General features: G+C 29.2%; 1 protein-coding gene across 3 annotated transcripts in view; it reads right to left on the bottom strand.

Moving 5' to 3' along the window:
- The window catches only part of htt (huntingtin), a 310,315-nt gene that overhangs the window by 241,633 nt on the left and 47,349 nt on the right, over window positions 1–21,333 (bottom strand). For all 3 annotated transcript variants that reach the window (XM_075355687.1, XM_075355696.1, XM_075355705.1), the window contains exons 5-9: window positions 13,633–13,774; window positions 9,830–10,026; window positions 7,298–7,499; window positions 4,992–5,147; window positions 1,784–1,965 (exon numbers count right to left, since the gene is read on the bottom strand). In XM_075355687.1, the coding sequence (XP_075211802.1) occupies window positions 1,784–1,965; window positions 4,992–5,147; window positions 7,298–7,499; window positions 9,830–10,026; window positions 13,633–13,774 (879 nt within the window). The remainder of the gene's footprint in view (window positions 1–1,783; window positions 1,966–4,991; window positions 5,148–7,297; window positions 7,500–9,829; window positions 10,027–13,632; window positions 13,775–21,333) is intronic.

Here is a 21,333-nt window from a genome sequence, read left to right as displayed (position 1 = left end):
CTCGAATGAAAATGGAACATTTAATTCACTGACCGAATCACCAATGTTTAAGACAATACTTCCATCTGTAATTTGTACCTCTGAAATTCCTTACTATATTATGAGGTGAGAGACATCAAGCGGAAACAATCTGCCAAGTTACTTGCCACTGCAGAAGGTTCTCCTTCATGAATGAGTCTGAGAATGGATTGTTTCAGTGATCTGCAAATTGCATTGATCTTTTTCCACACAGTAGACGTGGGAGTGGTGCATGAGATGGTGTCCACAAATTTCCTCAATGACTTCCTCCTAGCATTCTTTAAGTGATAAAGCATTCTTTATGTGATAAAATGAAACTTAGTTTTTCAGTTAAAATATGATGTAAAAATTTTATGAATGTAAAAAAATTATGACTATTGTATAAATGTTATGACCTGCTTGTTTAGTTTACTAAGTGTTCTGTACAAATCTAAGTTTTTTTAAGTCTATTTCTCAAAGTATTTCTACTTTTGTATTTTGAGTTGCCTCAGGTAAAAATGTTATATTTTGTGTTATTTTTAATAAAACTGAGTTCCTATAATGATGTAATGTTATTAAGACTGCCTCCTTCCTTAATTGTGCAGTTACAAGTTGCAGTTCTAAAATCTTTTGGAAATTGGAAAGAAATACTGTACAGACCAAACACCACAGCAGACACTGTTATGTTATAGGGTAATGATGGTGTTGTGAGATGCAGGGTTAAGACATTTCAAAGTGAAATAATATGGTCTAATTTTGTCGCAGGCAAAATCAATTCAAGTTTTATAAGAACTTATGTCTACTAGCAAGACAATCAAAAATTTTACAACAGAATTACTACCATTATCACACATGGGAAAATTAAATTATCTACTCCATTAGAAACAATATTTTTACCTGAAAAGCACACTGCTATGGTTTAATCCATATTTAAAGTTACAATTTATCCAATGAATGACTTTTTGATCTGTTGAACTGTCTGATATTTTAACAGAAGCTCATCAAGTAACTGCAGTGGGACCAATATCTTAGATTTTTACCATCTGTATAATCATTAAGGTGTGACTAACTTTAACCAGAAATTCCTCTTACAGTATAAAAACTAAAATTTTTCATTGATAATTAGAGCAAATATTACCTAAAAAATACCCCTAAAACATGAAATGCTAGTCTTAAGCAAGCTGTTTGTTAGCACAACCAGCTTCTTCACCAGATGTTCATTTCAAGTGTACCAATTTTTACCATGCGGTTAATAATTTAACTATTTAATAACAATTCAATATAATTATTTATGTAGCCCATTAACTGAAAGTGCTTTTTTAAATTACAATATTAAGGTTTACATAAAAATTATACATCACAGACTAGGTCACTGAATTAATCCCTACGCCAGGTTAATACAAACTGGTAAAACATTTTAATATAATCAAACTAAATTTTTGAATAACACAAAACTTGTTAATTAAACACACACACAAACTATTTATACAAAAAACAAATGCAATGGACATTTCTAACTTGGCTTTTACATTAACATATAACTCAAAAATATTGTCTTTCACCCTTCAAAAAATTGTTTTAGAAATCTGAAAGACTATTAGGATTCAAATTTCAGGAATAGACTGTATTATAGTTATTCTTTTAAAAACATAAATATTTAATTACCTAACAGAACAATAAGATACTTAGAATCTATATAATGACTTCAATCATTTTTTTTTATGAAACAAGCACACTTTAGAGGCTGCATAAACATCTTTACATGCATTCACACAAAATAAACAACCTGTTTCGTATCTGCTGAAATTTCAGAAGGCGGCGGTGTAGGAGATTCATCTCGTCCCAACAACTGCTCGGATTCCAAACTAGGTGCTCTTTGCATTGACAAATCAGTAGTCATTTTTGGTGATGACATACAGTCACTCTCAAATCCTGATACATAATCCTGTTGCTGTTGATCGATATCATCTGTAAATATGATTTATTTATGAGGCAATAAATTAAGACAACTTAAAACAAAGGTATCACTTTTACTGTATCTAATACGATACACAGACTTCACCTATTCCAGACATTTGGTCTTAATAAAGTTTTTCTTCCAATATTTTTAACTCTTTCAACCAAAAAATCTTCTTGTATACATTAGACAAAGTAGCATAAATTATATAAAAACAATTTAAATACTAAAATTTGTAGAGGTAGCCCCTTGAATCTACTGAGATGAAGTGGTTATCTGACCTAAATTAAGCCTATGTTCATCATTTATAATTCACTATAGCATTCAATACAAATAAATATTCCATCCTATTAATGTTTTTATTTATAGATCTTACCACGGCTTATAATGTATCCTGAGGCAGCTCTACTAAAAAATTATTAAAAATAAATTTATGCTGGAATGGAAAGTTTCAAGATAGAGTTATGTGAAAAATTCCGATATTGAATTTTTGAAAAAAGACAATTCCACATTCAAGGAGCTAGGAGGGAAATCATGGCATAGGAAGATGGAGTTACCAAAGAAGGGAGAAGGTAACATTGAAGGATACATTGAAGCTTCTGAATTATACGAGATAAGAAATTTAAAAAAATGAAAAGAAGTTTGGAAAAATCTATTAATGTTTGCCATTAAGACTGTGGGAAAATATTAAGAGAACAGAAGGGCAGGAATAATTAATACCACCTGAAATTAAAAAAGGCTTACCATAAAAAATGTAAGCATATGAAACAGCAACAAAATGAATAAAAATTAGAAATTTGGAACTGGAAAACAGATTGCCAGAAGTCAAGGAATATTCCTATGCACACTGCATTGAGATAAATGGTATCCCATAGTCTTTTAATGAAGATCCTGAAAACATTGTTGTTTCTGTTATAAAAATTTAGGTTATCAGAACTGTTAAACAGAGCTTTAGGTTACAAGGTCAAGAAATGTATGATCGAAGTATGTCATTGCTTAATAAGAATGATTTTCAGGTATAATACCTGACAGTAACAAGATTTTTAAAGAAGAATTAAGAAAAAAAATTCTATATGAACTTGTCAATGAGGTTATTAATAACCAATAACCTGCTAATTGTAACAATGAGTCTCACTACACCCAGCAAGGAAAGTTTCCTTTACAACGGTAAACAATAATAAAGGATACAAGTATGTTTGCATAAAGAGTGGTTCATCCATAATGCTGAAGGATTATCACTAATCAAATATAAAATCAAACATAAATGAATTAAAGATGTTTGATGCAAAAAAAAAGGATATTCAACAAAATATTAGAAGTGTCAAGGAATGTTCTGAATTATTTGCTAATCATTTGAAATTGTGGTATAAAGGTAAGTTTCCTAGAATTATTGTTAGTCAGACGTACGGATTTACTATAACAAATTTGATAATTATGATTTTAGTAGGTATAATACTTTGGTAGTTTAAATAAATTTTCAAGATTAGGGGGAGATAGTTTTTTTTAAATAATAAGCACATGTACTACTACTGTACATATATACAAAGAGAAATTCAGGGAAACAGTAAATTCTGAAAGTAATGTTTATAGCCCTGGGCAAGGGTCGGCACTAAATAACTTATAGAAGCTAGCTCATACCATCTTGCAATTTAGCTATCATAGATACTTGGGAGTGGTATGCAACATGCTTTTGCTACCAAAGCATTTTTTTAAAAATGATAAGTGTAGATTGCCCATAGCAAATTCCACCATCAGTTTAATTTGAGATGTTGCAATCGTGTACCATCAGGACATGCAATTAACACATGAATTTTGAGGAAACAGCTGATACATTGCCATCCAGAAAAACTTTGCTGCAAAAAAACTACAGACATTTCCACAAATTACTGATTATGATTGGTTTAAAAATAAATAAATAAATATATATATATATATATATATATATATATATATATATATATATATATATATATATATATATATATATATATATATAATGATTACATTTAAATAAAATTATAGAAAAAACCAGTATGTTTTTGTAGAGGCCACACCTAAATTACTTTCTATAGTAAGTAATAGTATCCACCATACTATTGAAAAAGTAGCAGGCCTTTTCACTCACCTGCAAATGGTGTTAGATAGGATGATAATTTTTTTAACTGCTGTGTTAAATGAAGAGAATCAAATTAAGAGGAGTTGTTAAGGAATGGTTCAAATCTTATTTAGAGCAGAGAACTTAGAGAATTAGAGTATAGAGTTTTGAATGAGCAGGGTTTAACAGAGAATCAGGCCCAGTTTTGTTTCTTTAGTACCTAAATGACTTCTACAATGGAATTTTCTGGAGAAAAGGAACTTCTACACACAATTCAACATAAAATGGTAAGTAGTAACCAGCTGATAGTATAAACCCATTTCATGTAAAGTTGTATGCATGTTGATTGTATGCATCATTTTAAATCAAGTTTAATCAGTTTTTTTAGGAAGTCTTTAAAAATGTGAATTTTTAAAACAAAGCTCCATTACATTTATAATCCATGAATAGTGTACTTTCATTAATTTAGTGAAAGTAATAAATCAAATTTTCTAAACATAAGCCAATGATTCAAATTATTTGTTATATTACTTCTGAATACAATTCAGAAGTAATCACACAGTAGCAAGAATCTATTGGTGATAATAATAAATGTACCATACAACTTACACTAAGAACAAAGCAATTCCATGGAAAACAAAGTAAACTTAAGATTTGATACTACTAATTTAAATTTTGATTTTTAGTTTCACAAACTCTCCCCCTGTTACATATAATTTATTTTGTAACATTTCAAATATTCACAAGCGTTAGATAAGTAGCCTCTAAAATTAAAAAATACTACTTATAAATAGAAAGACATTCAAATCTCAACAGCATAGAAAAATAATAAAATGATAACCAACATTACGTTAAATTTAAATGAAAATGAAATTTGAAATCAAATATATTAATAAAAAAAAAATAAATAAATAAATAGACTAGATTGTAAAAATGACTGACCTAGATTACATTCCATCGTAGGAACTGGGAAATCATGAGGAACACTATCCTGCATCCACTGTTCCAATCGAGACTTGACTACACAGTCTTCTGTAGCATCTAATAGAGTTGATTCATCTCCCTGCATTATAGAAGCTGTAGAAACACTCATTTCACCTATTAGAAAAATAAAATAAATTTTAGAACCTAAAAAAAGAAATTTCAAATACGCTAAGTAAAATAACAAACCATTTTAATTTTTTCTAGCATTTATCTCAAAATAATATATTGTCTAATAAAAATGTTCTGATGCCGGTAATGAAAAAAAGGTTTACCATAATTAGATCCAATTAAGAACATAATGATCAATATATTCCAAGCGCAAAAATGCTCCAAGAAAATGTTTCCAAGAAAACATTAAATTATTTTTAAGGAGTACTACGGCAAAGCTTGTCATCAGAGTTACTGGAAATTTTACTTAATATATCTAATTAAAATGTCTAAATTTTTTCTTCAAATTAAGATACAGAATAGCTCTCCAAAGTAAATTTAATAATAGAAAATATGGGCAAAGGTGAGTATTATCCAGCAGTCATGAACTTTAAACAACAGGTAAAAGACTTGCATAGGCTTTTGATTACACGTATGACATCATGTCTTCAGCCTACTACATTATAAAACTGAACAGAAATAACAATTAATTGTTCAGCTTTTAGAAATCAATATTGTGTATACAATTTATTTCAAATGAAGAATAAAAATTTTCATATAGCATAAGTTTTGATAAAAATTAAATCTAAAACTTCCTAAAATGATTAACACTATTTTGTATTAGAATCATAATCTAAAACATAGTTATACCTCTATAGTTTTCAAACTTCTAAGCCTTATTAACTATTCAAGTATTACTCAAATAAAACAAAACTTCAAAACAGAACCTTCTACGTAAACATAACAAAATAATTAACAGAAACACACTTCACTATCATTATAAATATTAAAAAACGTTAACTGAAAATAAGGACACCAAATACAAAAAAAAGTTGTAATTAATATTATAACTTACACATTTCTATATATTATGCCAATATTATATAAATTTGAAGAGGGTTAGAATTATTCTTAGTCATAATATCTACTCATATTGTTAACATTCGTCAATTTTAAAATAGACTCTTAAGACTTAAAATGTTTACAAATCATTGCACTACAAATAAACAATAATTAATAGCTCATCTTAAAATTATATAAGAAACATAAACTATTTCATAGTAGCAATTTGTGGTATCTGCCCAAACAGTTACCATGAATGTTGAGCCCTTCAAATTTCTCTCCTTCTATTTGATATCTCCTCCTCCTTCATTTTCTTTACATTTCTGTACTAATTTAATTTTCCCTCCCTTTTTTGAGAATGTTATCATGCAAACAGCTACATCTGTTTCTTCATATATATATTTTTTTTAAATATATTCATAATCAGGGAGCACATAAAATTAGTTTATCTCCTACTTTTTTCTACAATTGTTAATTTAGTAATTCCAGACCAATGCAATATTTATTTGGGATATTGAAACCATTTTTATCCTTTCTAACATCTTGTGTCTACCAAACTGGATTCAACTTATTGTTTTTTTAATTGGCACTACGGTCAAATTTTTAAATTCAAGGCAAAAACCATTCATTGATATTTATGTGTTTTCAAGAATTACCATTAAAAAGCTTACTGACTGGGGGTGATATGTCTATATAAATAATTGTTTTCTTTGATCCTATGCCTATATAAGTAATATTTTTTTAAATAAGATTTTATTTACTTTTTATTTTTATACTTTTCAAATCCAAAGTCTCAATAATTATTACCACAGATTTTCATTACTTAAGTTTCATTGTATTTAGAACATCCTGAAGATTAATCTGATTCTTTTTTTCTTTGAATGGATTTTTTGTCCATTTCAAAATTTTGTAGAATGATCTGGTGAAAGTATTTTGAAATGATTATTAGAATATATTTTTATTTTTATACCGCTTGTAATCTAAGTCTACTTCATTATTGACTACGTACAGTATTGAGCCAAGTTTTGATTCAAAACATATATTTCCAAATTTATTATTATATTAAAAATTTATAATTATCTTTTTTAATCTATTTATAATGAAGAGGACATTCCATACATAACCCTCCCGATATAAATTAAAAATTTTCTCATTAATTTAGAGCTACATTCTTCCATTCTATTCATAATTATATTCAACATTTCTAGAAAATAATAAAAATAATGCAATAATTTTAATTTTTAGTTTCAAACACTATCTTTAATCTAACTTACTTAAAGTGCGGGTAGTTGAAAACTTAGCAATGTTATCTGAAGGAAGAACTCTTGAATGAGAAAGACCACTGGAAGAAACAAAAACATTAGCTAGGCATGGAGATGAACTGGCACATGTCAATAACTGTTGTAAAACTTCTAATGAAGCCGTAACAACATTGTGATCCTGATGATTGCTCCAATGAAGAGAAAGCTCATATATCTAAAAAAAAAATAATGTGATATTAAAAAGTGCTGTTTAAAAATTATCTACATAAAATCATGTGAACAAAAAAACACATGTTTCTGCAACTCATCATTAAATTTCAAAATGTTAATAAAAAAATGTTTTTAATTTTAACGCTAACTGTGATTTATACTTTGTACAGGCACAGTGAAACATAACACCAAGACCACCACTACTCACCACCACCTTTCAGTTATAAGTTAATAAAAATGATTTTGACCTGTCTGATTTGCACAATTATTTATAAAATGTTGCAGTTTTATTAACCATTATTTCTTGCAAGATTATTGTTATTAAAATATGGTAAAATATTTGCAGTTTTTATTAATTTAAAATGAAGTAGCAACAATTAAATTTTTAATTTGTATAAATCTCTAAAAAATTCAATTGTAAATGTGTAAAACACTTTTTTTAACGATGAACAGAAAAACTTCTGTCCTGTATTTTAAAGACTATTTAAGACATGAATATGAAATATAAATTCATATTCATTAAAATTAATGACTACAGGTTTTCAAATGTTTCTAATTATCAGATTTAATTCTGCTTCTTTCATAAATTGATTATGCTATTCCAAAGGTATATCTCTACTGCTTCTTTACTGATTCAGGGATCATAAGCAGTTGCACACATTATTAATGTAATGATTGCATCTGTATGTTTCATATCCGTGAATCACCATATCATAATGTGCTGTTAATTAGAATCCAACAACAAAGTGGTAGCCATGACCGGTGTATCAAGGAACCAATAACATTTAAATATAATTAGTTTAGCCAAACCTAGAATTAAAAGCTACGTGCAGTAGCTTCCCTCCTGTGCAAGGAGGGAAGCAATGAAATATCTGCACAATTTTTTGGGCAAACTATATAACAGAAATATTACTGTTACATTTTCATAAATACCTGAAACATCATGGAGCACATTATGTTTGTTTATGAAAATGTTTACATTAAAAACAATAAATAATAAACACAAAGCCCTTTAACTTCCTACAATTCAGAATAGGAACCAATTACAAAATCTAGTTTATAACTAATTTAAAAATGAATAAACAAACCAATACAAAACTTACTTGAAGTAATATTCCATCAAAAATGAGTTAGCTATGGTAAAAAAAGTGAGAAATTTGAGTCATCCACCACATGCTTTTAATTATTTTTCCCCTTATTACACTGTTTTTCATGAATACTCAACAAGGATAATCATAAAACTTTCCAAAAGAGTCCTTCTTATTACACTTCTATTAACATTTTTAATAAATTACTGATCCATTTAAACATATTCCCATCAATTTATTTAAATTAAAATTGGGTCCTCTGTAAGATGGAAATTACTCTAATCTATACTAAAGAGTACATCACTTTTTCTTGTTACCCACTCCTTTTCCTTATTCTATTTTATTATTATTGGTTCTATGGGTGTAGGTTTGACTCTGTAGGGACCTAAAGACCAAAAACATCCATAGTATCAAGTATGAGGCTATCTGGACTTATTATCTGGACTATTACGACTTCCTTGCATTTGATGGCTGCACGATAAACCTTATCAATAAAACACCTAACAGGTTAAGCTAATTCCCCTTTTTAAAAAGATTAATGCATTGAAGAACCAATACTATTTTGTTGATGAATTTTCAAATAATGTTAATACAAAAAGAAAACATGAGATTTTCTTCACAAATTCATATATCTGATTCGTAATTATTAATTAATATATTTATTATTTTTATGTATCAATGTAACATTTTACTTCCTTTTTTCTTAATTACTTATTTTATAACATTACTATTCTGACAAAGATTTAATCACAATTTCCTCTGATCTACCCACACAAATATTCCTTATTTTATTCCTGTACTAGCACAACACACTTACCCATTCCAGGATGATTTATAAAATTTATAATTATGTACACATTTAATTAAAATACTAATTTATTCATTAATTTTACTGCTAGTGAACAACTTGCTTATTATCAATAATAATAAAATGAAAATATTCACTTAATGCTTGTTATTATAATATTTAACATTAGTGTTTTCACAGTGCGCACCGCTTCATCAGATGTAAAAATTAAAGTAAATTTAAAGAGAAGACTGTTGCCTTTTTTTGGTTAGGTTGTAAACTGGTCACAAATTATTTTAATTTTTATATCTGATGAAGCAGTGTGCACTGTGAAAGCACTAATGTTAAATATTATAAAAATAAGCAGTAAGTGAATATTTTAATTTTTTTATTATTATTGATAATAATTATTGTATACTGCTATGATGCTTAATTACAAATTCATTAACATTTACTCACTTGTATAAACCTATCAATAGAAGGATATGTTGAAGCATTTGAAGTACCATATGAAGAACTTAGGGAACTGTTATTATTAAAACTTTTATCTTCAGGTGATGCACAATTATCAAGATGTAACAAAAGCTGTCTAGATAAATTCAAAACACCTAATATATCAGATACTGGTTGATCATCTCTAACAGGAAGAACAGAATCTGTTAACATAATATAAAATTATCATTAATGTTGAAAATTAAAATAAAAAATACAAAACTTCTTATATACAACTACCATTTATAAAATAACTTCCCAAAGAGTAATAAAAATAAGCAAAATAAATTAACAAATGTACTATAGATAAAAGTTACAACATACATACTTATATTACTTCATTACATAGTTCCCACCCAAAATTCAAGCACTTTTCGTATCACAACACAAACTTGTCTATTCCCTCTTCAAAGAATGGCGCCGCGAAAGCAGCCATCAATTGTTGACTCTATCTAAACTCAATGATTGAGTTCACCATTATTTTTGAAGTGTTGAGTAGCCAGCTAATTCTTCAATTTTGTGAACAGATGAAAATCAGATTGTACCAAATCAGGGCTGGAAGGGAATGGTAAAAAATCTGCTACTTAAACTTGTTTAGCCATCCTTTGCCATAAAAAAAAATCCCTTACATTAGCATCCCTTGCCATTTATTTCCTTTCTAAGTATCTCTCTTCTAAGTTTTGTAGATGCAAAGCAACAGCAGTTATTGTCATATCCAGCTTTGTAAATTCTCCCAACAAATTTCCTTTTTGGTACCAAAACACAGTGGACATTTTTTTTATTGGTTTTTTTAATTTTTGGGATTGTTTGGCAAGCATGTGAGCATCTATTGTTTGGATTGTTCTTTTATTTCAATATTGATGAACCGAATCCACAACCCCTTCCTAGGTATGATACTGTCAAGAAATTCACTTCCTTTAATATGATACTACTAAAGACAAGTCAATGCCATTCCAATTCTTTTCATTTTATGGGCATCTGTAACTTGTTTTGATACCCATAGTGTACAGTACTTAAGAAAACCCAATCTGTCACAAAACCAATTTCATAAACAGTGAACACTGAAATTGCTAAATTCAGTAACTGTGAAATGGAATTTATCATAAATGGCATGTTCAATTTTTTCAACACTATCATCACTCAAAATGGAACGTCAATCCCTCTTCCTTCCTTGTGCCCATCAGTTCACCCTTCATTGAGTTTCCTGCGTTACTCTCTTACAAAATATCACTCATTACATTATTATCGTAAACTCTCTCTTTTTCTGTTTAGCCTCTGAGACCGCCATAAGTATTACTTCAGAGGATGATGAATGAGGATGATATGTGTGAATGTATATGAAGTATAGTCTTGTACAGTCTCAGGTCGACCATTCCTGAGATGGGTGGTTAATTGAAACCCAACAAACAAAGAACACTGGTATCCACGATCTAGTATTCAAATACATATAAAAGTAAATTGAAAGTTCTAAGGTTCAAATCCTAGCCTTTACTAGGATTTGAACCTTAGAACTTTCAATTTTGAAATCAGCTGATTTGCAATGATGAATTAACCACTAGAACAGTCAGGTGGGTTTATTACTATAAACTACACATAGCCAACAGTGGGTCTCAGCTGCAAATGTTCCTTCTGCTTACAAAAAACAAATGACTCTGAATACCTCACGACTGGCAGGAACAACAACAATCACTGCATATTTCACCATAAAATATTAAAGCAGTATAAAAACCAAAATGCCAACTGATTACACGAGTGATGATATTTAAGCTTAGTTGATGTATACTGCGTATGTGCTATGCTGCTATGAAAACCAGTTTGTTAGTAACACACAACCAGGGTGTAATTTATAAATAGTCTATCTATAAACATAATAAGAAAGAAAATATTAAAATATTGACTGCTACCCACCTGGTGAACAATGATAATGTTTTAATTATGCTTGTTTATAATTTGATCACTAGGAATATTGTACTGAAGAGGATAAAAGTTCTTAGCATAATTAAAAGATTAATTCAAGTTTATGATTAAATTACATTTATAATCACAATATAATTATAGGTTGACTTTATACTGCTGATATCTCCAGTATAACCCATTTTTTGGTGCAAGTAAAAAAAATTCCCTTCACTAAACAAGGAAAATACAGAAAACTATAATGATCAGAGATGGTCTCTGTAGCAGATTATCTCTTCTTCCTTAACTTTTATTTACTTGAGCAGGTACCATGGAAATTATCTTGGCTCCCAATCTGGCTCCGATATGCTGGTATCTTCCAGCAGCTACCTAACAACTGTTTCTTTATTGGGAGTCAGTTAGAAAATGATTCTACTTACAGGAATATTCAGGGATTGTCTTTCTTGTTCAGGATTTGCACAAAAAGGCAAATTACTGGCTGAAGTATCCATTACATAAAATCTTAAAATCTAAATCCCATTCTGAGGTCCTTTATAAGAAAGGTGATTTTTTCATTTAATTTTGTCTTTCTTAGTCTTAATCTGACATGGATATCTACCATACATATTATTATTTTTACTTTCAATTTTGACTTTTTTACAAAAATAAAAACAGAAAATATATTAAAATGAAAAAAATCTAACTTCATAATTGATCAACAGTCATAACTGCTGCAAATCAGTAATACATTTGTGACCAAAGAATTTGATTGCACAATTTAATGTAAAAAATAAATCAAATAGATTTTTTATATTAATACTACATAGAGCATTAGCATAATTTGCAAATATTGTGTATTACATTATTACAAAATATGTGTGTTGCAATTCAAGGAATGGCCAAAGAGGAAACTGAATTTGATGTAGGTTATGCTGTAACTTTTAAACGGTTTGGTAAATAAATAGAGTATCTAAATGTAACTTACACTGAAAAATCAGCAAATAAATGCATAAACTATAAGTGCACACGTCATACAACTATACTCAAAATGAATTAGAAAATCTGAATACTTATTTTTATTTACAAATCTGATAAAGTTTATCAAAACCTAATCAGACCTATATTAATGAATATATTTACTATTAATTACAGACATTAATAATAATTAAGGAGATATTAGGAGATACAAGTAAAATATAGATAAAAAATTAATTACCAGTTTTTTTTTAATTAGTTTTTTTATATAAGACTGTTTTTTTTTTAAATTCTAAATAGCATCATGCCTGTACATGAATTCTGTAGTATTTAAAACTGAGCAGGATGACATAAATGAAGGCTCTGTTTTCTCATTTTTAATATTTCTGTTGAGCACCTTCACACACAGTTCGGTTCAACGCGTTCAATGCATTATTAACGCAGTTCAATGCGTTATTAGCATTAAAACATTTTTATATATTTTAATAATTAATAAAGTTATATTGTTGGCATGATAGATTTTTACAAAATATACATGAAATCATACAAAATTTACAGGAAAATATGCCTAATAAGAATAAATTACAAATATCGACTTAATTTTCTCTTACAATTAAATTTATCTCCTTAATGATTAAAAATAATATTAAAAATCAACTGAATTGTTAGAAAAATGCACGCACACACACACACACACACACACACACACACACACACACACACACACACACACACACACAGCATATGCATGACATGTGGCAAAAAGTTCCATACAAACAGAGGATGTGTAAGCATTCTTGCAAATAGTACGAGTACATCGCATTTCTTTAAAAAAACAACAATTAACAATTTTAAAACTTATCCACTAAAACATTATTAATAAAACACTTGAAACTTCTGACCTAAAATAGTATTCAATGTATAACATAGGAAGATTTGAGACTTGCGGCAATGTAAACAAATAGCTAAAATACTAGTAGCTGCTGTTCGTCTAACAACTGTATGTTCAGATGCAATGTTAGCTAGGAATGTCCTTAATAAGCTCTGAAACAAATGTTCACATATTATGAATACTGCTAAAAAAAAAATAAAGCATGTTTTTAATTCTATATATGTAGTGTGATAAGTACTGAAACCATAATATATGCAGGTGACTTGAAATGACTAACAGTAACTCTTGAGAATAACATGGCCATTTTCACAAATAACAAGCATCCCGTGCCAGACTTGATGAATGAAATGGTTTCCCATTATCTTCTTCAATTAACCAAATATATAGTGGCATATCAACAGGCCAAGCCATAAATATAGATGATGGTCCTTCAAATGACACCTTTACTCTATATGACTCAAGCAATGTCTATATAGAGAATATCATTACTCTTAGAGAAAGCAAATTTTACTGATGCTTTTGGCTGGGAGAGAGAGTATAAAGCAGCAAATAATGTGCAAGTAATGTTATTATTATTTTTCTGTTGTGAAGTAATATATTAAATACACTGCTTCACCAGCAGAGAAGTTACATCTATAAGTCAGTGTGAAAAGAGCTATAAATTAAGCCAAACATAAGTTATTAAAATAAAAAGTAATATTTTTATCTACAAACAAAAAGTAATAAAAATATTAAATATCTCAGTTGTAATTAGTCAAACTGGATTAATCATATAAATTAAAATGTAGTAAACATAAAAAATATAGAAAAAAACTAATTCCTAAAATAGCAACACACAGATAGTAATAGTGTTATATATTAATGTTAAATGTAATGAGCTGATGTTTTTTTTCGTTAGTAGGTTTTTTTTTACTAGATATGGTTCATTTACATCTTCCCTCCATGTAAAAGAATCTCTTCAAAGAATCAATTTTTTATAAGTTAAAAATAGATTGCTCAGACTTTCCAAAATAATTTTTAATATTTTCAAAATTAATTTTCCCTTTACAACAATAACTAATGCTAAAATTTGTGAAGGGATAAAATAAGCAATAAATTGCACTGTTTTATATTACTTTAAATATAAATTAATGAATGTCGTAATTTTTACTTTCTCGGCTATAGCTCTATTGCAGCTGCAGAAGCATAGCAGGAAAATACAGCTATCGGAAAAAAATTTAAGTAACGACATTTTTGTAAATGTTTATGTTTCAATAACCTCAAAAAAGTAGAAATTTCCAGAAGATGAATGTATATATTTAAATGAGTCTGCTGGTATTTTAACTGATGTAACCAGATTCGGTTTACATAAGTTTTCTGAATGTAGCTCAAAAATTTTCTATTAAATTTTGGACAAATGAAAAAAAGGAGTAGTTTTCATCAATTTTAATCTTTTATAGTGATCATAGAAAACTAAGCTTTACTACAATGGAAGTACTTTATTAGTACTATTATTAGATTAAAATTCCAAAATTTTAAATCAGTTGAATTAAGGAATGGGTGATATTCAACATTATTTCTAAAACTGTTTTTGCCACACATTTTGAAAACCTATAAATCAAAAACGCTGAAATTTGTCACAAATATCTGGCTATGTATATATATCCCTTTTGCCTGTTACTCAATCTCACATCGGACAAGATATTGTGGGGTTTTTGTCTCAAATTATGCCAACGTACTGAAGTAATTACTACTCCTATAAATAAACTTTTTAACCCTCAGAAACCAAGGAGACTGAATGGAACCCAGAATTAAAATATTGATTTTTTTAACTTTAATTTTCAAAACTGAAAATCATAATGACAGAAACATTTTTAAAAAATAGAGTTCCATGAGACCTCACCACTTAAGAAATTATTTTTTTTTTTTATCATTTCTGATACATTGTTTTTCTAGTTATTATACTAGGTGGCTGTCGAACAATATAATCAAATGGGATTCACATTTTTCTCCTAAAAATTTTGATTTTCAGCAACCATACCCTAAATACAATATAATTTTAATAACATCATTTGACCAAGGAGATCAAACAGGACCTAAATTTTCTACTGAACATTTTGATATTTTTTGTCATTTTGGGTCAAGTATGCTTCCTGTTTCTGGTCAGGCAAACAAGCAAAAACACTATTTTTACTACTACTACTAATAATAATAATAGTTAATATTTATATTTAATAACAGTAACAGTTTTTATTTTGATTTACCTTATTTTATGAAATAAAATTATTAACTTCACAGAATTAAATATTGTTTGATTTTCCATTTGTAAAATCTGAACAATAAAAATATTTACAATTTTTATTCAAAATTAAATAAATTTTACTAAACCTAATTTTAACGTGTTACTTCCATTTTAAAATTTTGTTGAACATAAGGGAAAGGATCAGGATTTTTTTTTGTTTATATCAAAATTTCAATTTTTAGGTTTCAACATTCCTCAAAAAAAAAAACCATTGATTGAACAAGATGGGGGGAGGGGTTGTATAATTTTACAAACAATTTACAGTATCACTTTTTTTTTAACTTTATTTCAGATGTTTCTTGAAATGAACAGAGCTTTATTTCAATGTATGAAGGTCTAGGTCATTCACTCAAATATAAATTGGGATTTTGCTGCACAAACTGAGGAAGAGCAGTGATGTGGTGGGATGCAGCAGGTAGTTAGTTGATGTGTGCAGAGGAGCCACCAGTTAGCCATGCCCATCGGTCATGTTCCCGCATCAGTAGGAGAATGTCTGAACAGGAGGTACCATTATCCATTGCTCATACAATTATAATCAGATTTCATGCCAATGAAGGTGTCAAATCCTCTAAATTTTGACTCTACTACAGGTTCTGCTCGGAGATGCTATCCTATAAAAAAACTCAAGACTTTAATTGGACCAAAAAATGTTGAAGCAGAGAACAAATATCACTCGTGGATCAGCGTCGTCAACAATGACAACATTCAGGCTGTTAGTGTCCTTCTGGACGGTGACCACCACATAACCATTGCTGAAATTGCATCAAAGGTGGGCATAAGTGTTGGGAGTATGCAACGATGTTGTCAGACACTTCTGGATACAGCAGTGTCGGTGAGGTGGGTCCCTCATCTTATTAAGGCACAGAGAAATGTCCAGAAAGACATCTATCAGCAGCTTCTGAATTGCTTTGAGAAAGGAGAAGCATTTTTGGACAGTATTGCGACCTGCGACGAAATGTCGGCCCACCATTACAGACCAGAAAGCAAATAAACTAGTATAGAGTGGAAGAAAAATGGGGAGGCTCAAGAAATGATCAAGTCCAAGTAATGCTTGTCAACTGGAAAAGTTCTGGCATCTGGTTTTGGGACACAAAAGATGTGCTACTGACTGATTTACTGCATGAACGACGGGTCGTAAATACGGCATACTACTGCCAGTTATTGGATAATGTTGGGGCTGCTTATTGCAACAAATGATGCTGCCAATTCCCAACATCCTCCTTCTCCATGGCAATACAGGGCCGCAAACAGCAGCTCAGACTCGCGATAACTTAATAAAAATCATTGGACTACTCTTGAACACCCACAGTACAGACCAGACTTGTCACCATGTAATTTCCATGCGTTTACTTTACTTGAAAGAAGCTTTAAGAGGGGGAAAGATTCGAAGATGATGTTGCAGTCGAGCATTGTGTGTGCAATTGATTGTTGGAGCAGCCATCTTGTTTTTTTGAGGAGGGGATCAGGAAGCTACCTATAAAAAAAATGGTGGAGAAAATGTAGTTCTGTTGAAAAAACTATATAGAAAAATATGGTAAATTTACTTCTAATTTTGTCTAATATCGATAAAGCTACTTAAATTCCAATTTATATATGAATGGCCCTCATACAATAATTGTAATAATACAATTCTAGCAAATGTGTGTGAAAGGAATGATAGTGAATTTGGGATAAGAATATCAGGGTAATGAAAAGAATTAATTTTAATTCACTTATTCTCTTTTAATAACACAAACAAGAATTTTATGTACTGGTGGAAATAATTGAATAATAAATATAAACTTTTCTAGTGGATAAATTTTTCTTTCTTTGTACACATCTAAAAAAAAAAAATATAAATTTAATATGTGAAATTGAAAATTATCATCTTTTTGATAAGTTAAAAATGTTATTTACCTAATGAGATTTATGTAAACTATTGATACCACATCATAAAATAAAACTTTATCTGATAAAACTGACTATTAATTTGCCCCCCCCTCCAAATAAAAATTTGGTGAACAATTTGTGAAACAAATTGAACAATTTGTTCTTCGTTAAATTTTTACTTTTAGATGCTTACGCCAAATTATAAATAACATGCTAACCCTTAAATTGGTCCTCACTTCAGAAAACACTAAAGAATGACAATGTATTATTTTTTACTTTTTATGGCTTTATTAATATTTTTTAAAAAAGTTATTTTATTCTAAATTTCTGAATTTTATTTTTACTTAAAATACGGAAAGGGCAACAAGGAACACATTTATGTTTGCTAGTTTTTTCTTTACTTTTAAAAAAAACATTCACGATAAAGAAAAGGAAAAATTTATTTCTTTATCTTAAATTAAACGGAAAATTGAAGAATTTTGAACTGGAATTATTGTAACGTCATATATGAGATCTAATAATTTGGAAGTTCATGGATTGCCAAAAATTCAAAATGAAAATATTCAAAAAGTCATTAAGAACCTAGTAAAATCACTGATCAGTAACCACAGAGAAGGAATAAACACTGTCCATCATTTAATGATGAATAATAAAATTAAGAGTGTCCCTGGTATTCTTCTCAGTTTCTCCTCTAGAAATGTTAAAGAAAAATGGATGAACAGTTATAAGAACTTCTAGAACTAAAACAGGACTCAAGAAGTTAACATCCATTTATAATAACGCATATAAACAAATAATTAACTACCCGATCAACCTGTTTTCTTGGTGATCAGTTCTCTCCCTACTACAAACAATTTTTGAAAGAGAACAAATCATGATTTGGTCCGTAAATTATTAAATTTGTTTGGGTAACATACGGCAAGATTTACATATGTAAAAATAAAGTCTTAAGTGCTAAAAGAATAACAAATTTTGAAGAATTGAACAAGTGAAACAGGATGCAACAAACAAAACTTAGTTATATAAGTTTAGCCATATATTAGGAAGTGGATTAAAGGATCTCATTAATGAATTTTTTGATCAGTGAAGAACTTAGTGAATTAGAATGTTTTAACACATGTGAAATGAATGGAATGATATCTGTGTTTATAATCAGAGTGAGTTAGTAAGTAATAAAGATTATTGTAAATTAACATAATTCACATGAATATTACAAGTTTGAATAAGGACTTTGATCAGTTTATGTATATGTTGGGAAACAGTTAGATTATTGTTATCGTATTGATGCAAATAAGGATATCGGATGACTCAGAATTTATTTATAGCTTCAATGGTTATAAGGCATTCATTCATTCAATTCATAAGGCATTGCCTTATAGCTTTATTGGTTATAAGGCAATCCAATAAATTAACAAAATATGATGGTATCTGTGTTTTCATTAAGACAGAATATTGTAGTTCACAGACTGTCAGTTTTGATAGAAGCAAATACCATGTTACTGAATTGTTCTATAGATAAGAAGTGATATAAAGTAATTGGTATCTATTGATCACAAGCTAATGATGTTACAAATTTTATTAATAATTGAGATTCTTTCATAGAAATATTTATGCATACTACAAATACATGGGTTTAAAACATTAATAAAACCCCAACAAGGATCTCCAATAGCAATGAATTCTGCTTTGTTCACATATTCTTAAACTGTATTAATATGTTGCAGCTTTAATTATAAAAACCAATATAACTGATCAATTCTGTAGGCCTGTTACATTGTACAGGAAATATTAAAGGTTCTAAGGATGATAATTTGTTTTCTTAGGAAATGAATAGCATTTCTTTAACAAGAAAAATGGGAAATGGTATATTTTGATGATATTGAAGGTAATATTGCAACTGAAAAATTTGTTGAAAAATTATGAGAGCTTACTGAAAAGAATTCATATAAAATTGCTATTCCCCATAAATCATGGCCCATCAAACCTTGGATTACAAAAGTGTTAATAGGATGCATAAGAAAATGCTTAGAACATTATTAAAACAACCACTTAATACTGAATTAAAAAAGAGATATCACAATTACAGGTATATAATGAATAATTTAATTTAATGTAGAAGGAAGATTAAAGAAAAACAAACCAACATACTTGGCGTTTATAGACCTAGAAAAGGCTTTCGATAACGTAGATTGGAATAAAATGTTCAGCATTTTAAAAAAATTAGGGTTCAAATACAGAGATAGAAGAACAATTGCTAACATGTACAGGAACCAAACAGCAACAATAACAATTGAAGAACATAAGAAAGAAGCCCTAATAAGAAAGGGAGTCCGACAAGGATGTTCCCTATCTCCGTTACTTTTTAATCTTTACATGGAACTAGCAGTTAATGATGTTAAAGAACAATTTAGATTCGGAGTAACAGTACAAGGTGAAAAGATAAAGATGCTACGATTTGCTGATGATATAGTAATTCTAGCCGAGAGTAAAAAGGATTTAGAAGAAACAATGAACGGCATAGATGAAGTCCTACGCAAGAACTATCGCATGAAAATAAACAAGAACAAAACAAAAGTAATGAAATGTAGTAGAAATAACAAAGATGGACCACTGAATGTGAAAATAGGAGGAGAAAAGATTATGGAGGTAGAAGAATTTTGTTATTTGGGAAGTAAAATTACTAAAGATGGACGAAGCAGGAGCGATATAAAATGCCGAATAGCACAAGCTAAACGAGCCTTCAGTAAGAAATATAATTTGTTTACATCAAAAATTAATTTAAATGTCAGGAAAAGATTTTTGAAAGTGTATGTTTGGAGTGTCGCTTTATATGGAAGTGAAACTTGGACGATCGGAGTATCTGAGAAGAAAAGATTAGAAGCTTTTGAAATGTGGTGCTATAGGAGAATGTTAAAAATCAGATGGGTGGATAAAGTGACAAATGAAGAGGTATTGCGGCAAATAGATGAAGAAAGAAGCATTTGGAAGAATATAGTTAAAAGAAGAGACAGACTTATAGGCCACATACTAAGGCATCCTGGAATAGTCGCTTTAATATTGGAAGGACAGGTAGAAGGGAAAAATTGTGTAGGCAGGCCACGTTTGGAGTATGTAAAACAAATTGTTGGGGATGTAGGATGTAGAGGGTATACTGAAATGAAACGACTAGCACTAGATAGGGAATCTTGGAGAGCTGCATCAAACCAGTCAAATGACTGAAGACAAAAAAAAAAAATTTAGACAAACAAGATATGAAAATAAATTTCAATCAAAGATAATAGTAGAATAACATGAAAATATATTAAAGAAGTTCTGGACATTAAACAGGATGTTACAGCCCCTCAAGTTGATTCAGCAACCTTAATAGGTTTTTCGCTAACGTGGTTAAAAACATGCTGATGAAATAAATATGAATAAAAACTACCATGACTAACAGTTATTTCCGAGTTCCTACCTACGATTAAGGACTGTCAGTCCTACCCTTTTTCCTTGCACCAAATAAATTAATCTAAGATATGAAACGAACTCTTCTCTGGGTATGAATTCCTTTAAAAACTAACT

The sequence above is a fragment of the Lycorma delicatula genome, chromosome 1, assembly GCF_047948215.1.
Source record: "Lycorma delicatula isolate Av1 chromosome 1, ASM4794821v1, whole genome shotgun sequence".
NCBI classification, from domain to species: domain Eukaryota; kingdom Metazoa; phylum Arthropoda; class Insecta; order Hemiptera; family Fulgoridae; genus Lycorma; species Lycorma delicatula.
Note: the sequence above shows the minus strand (reverse complement) of the source record. Positions and strands in the feature narration are given on the sequence as shown.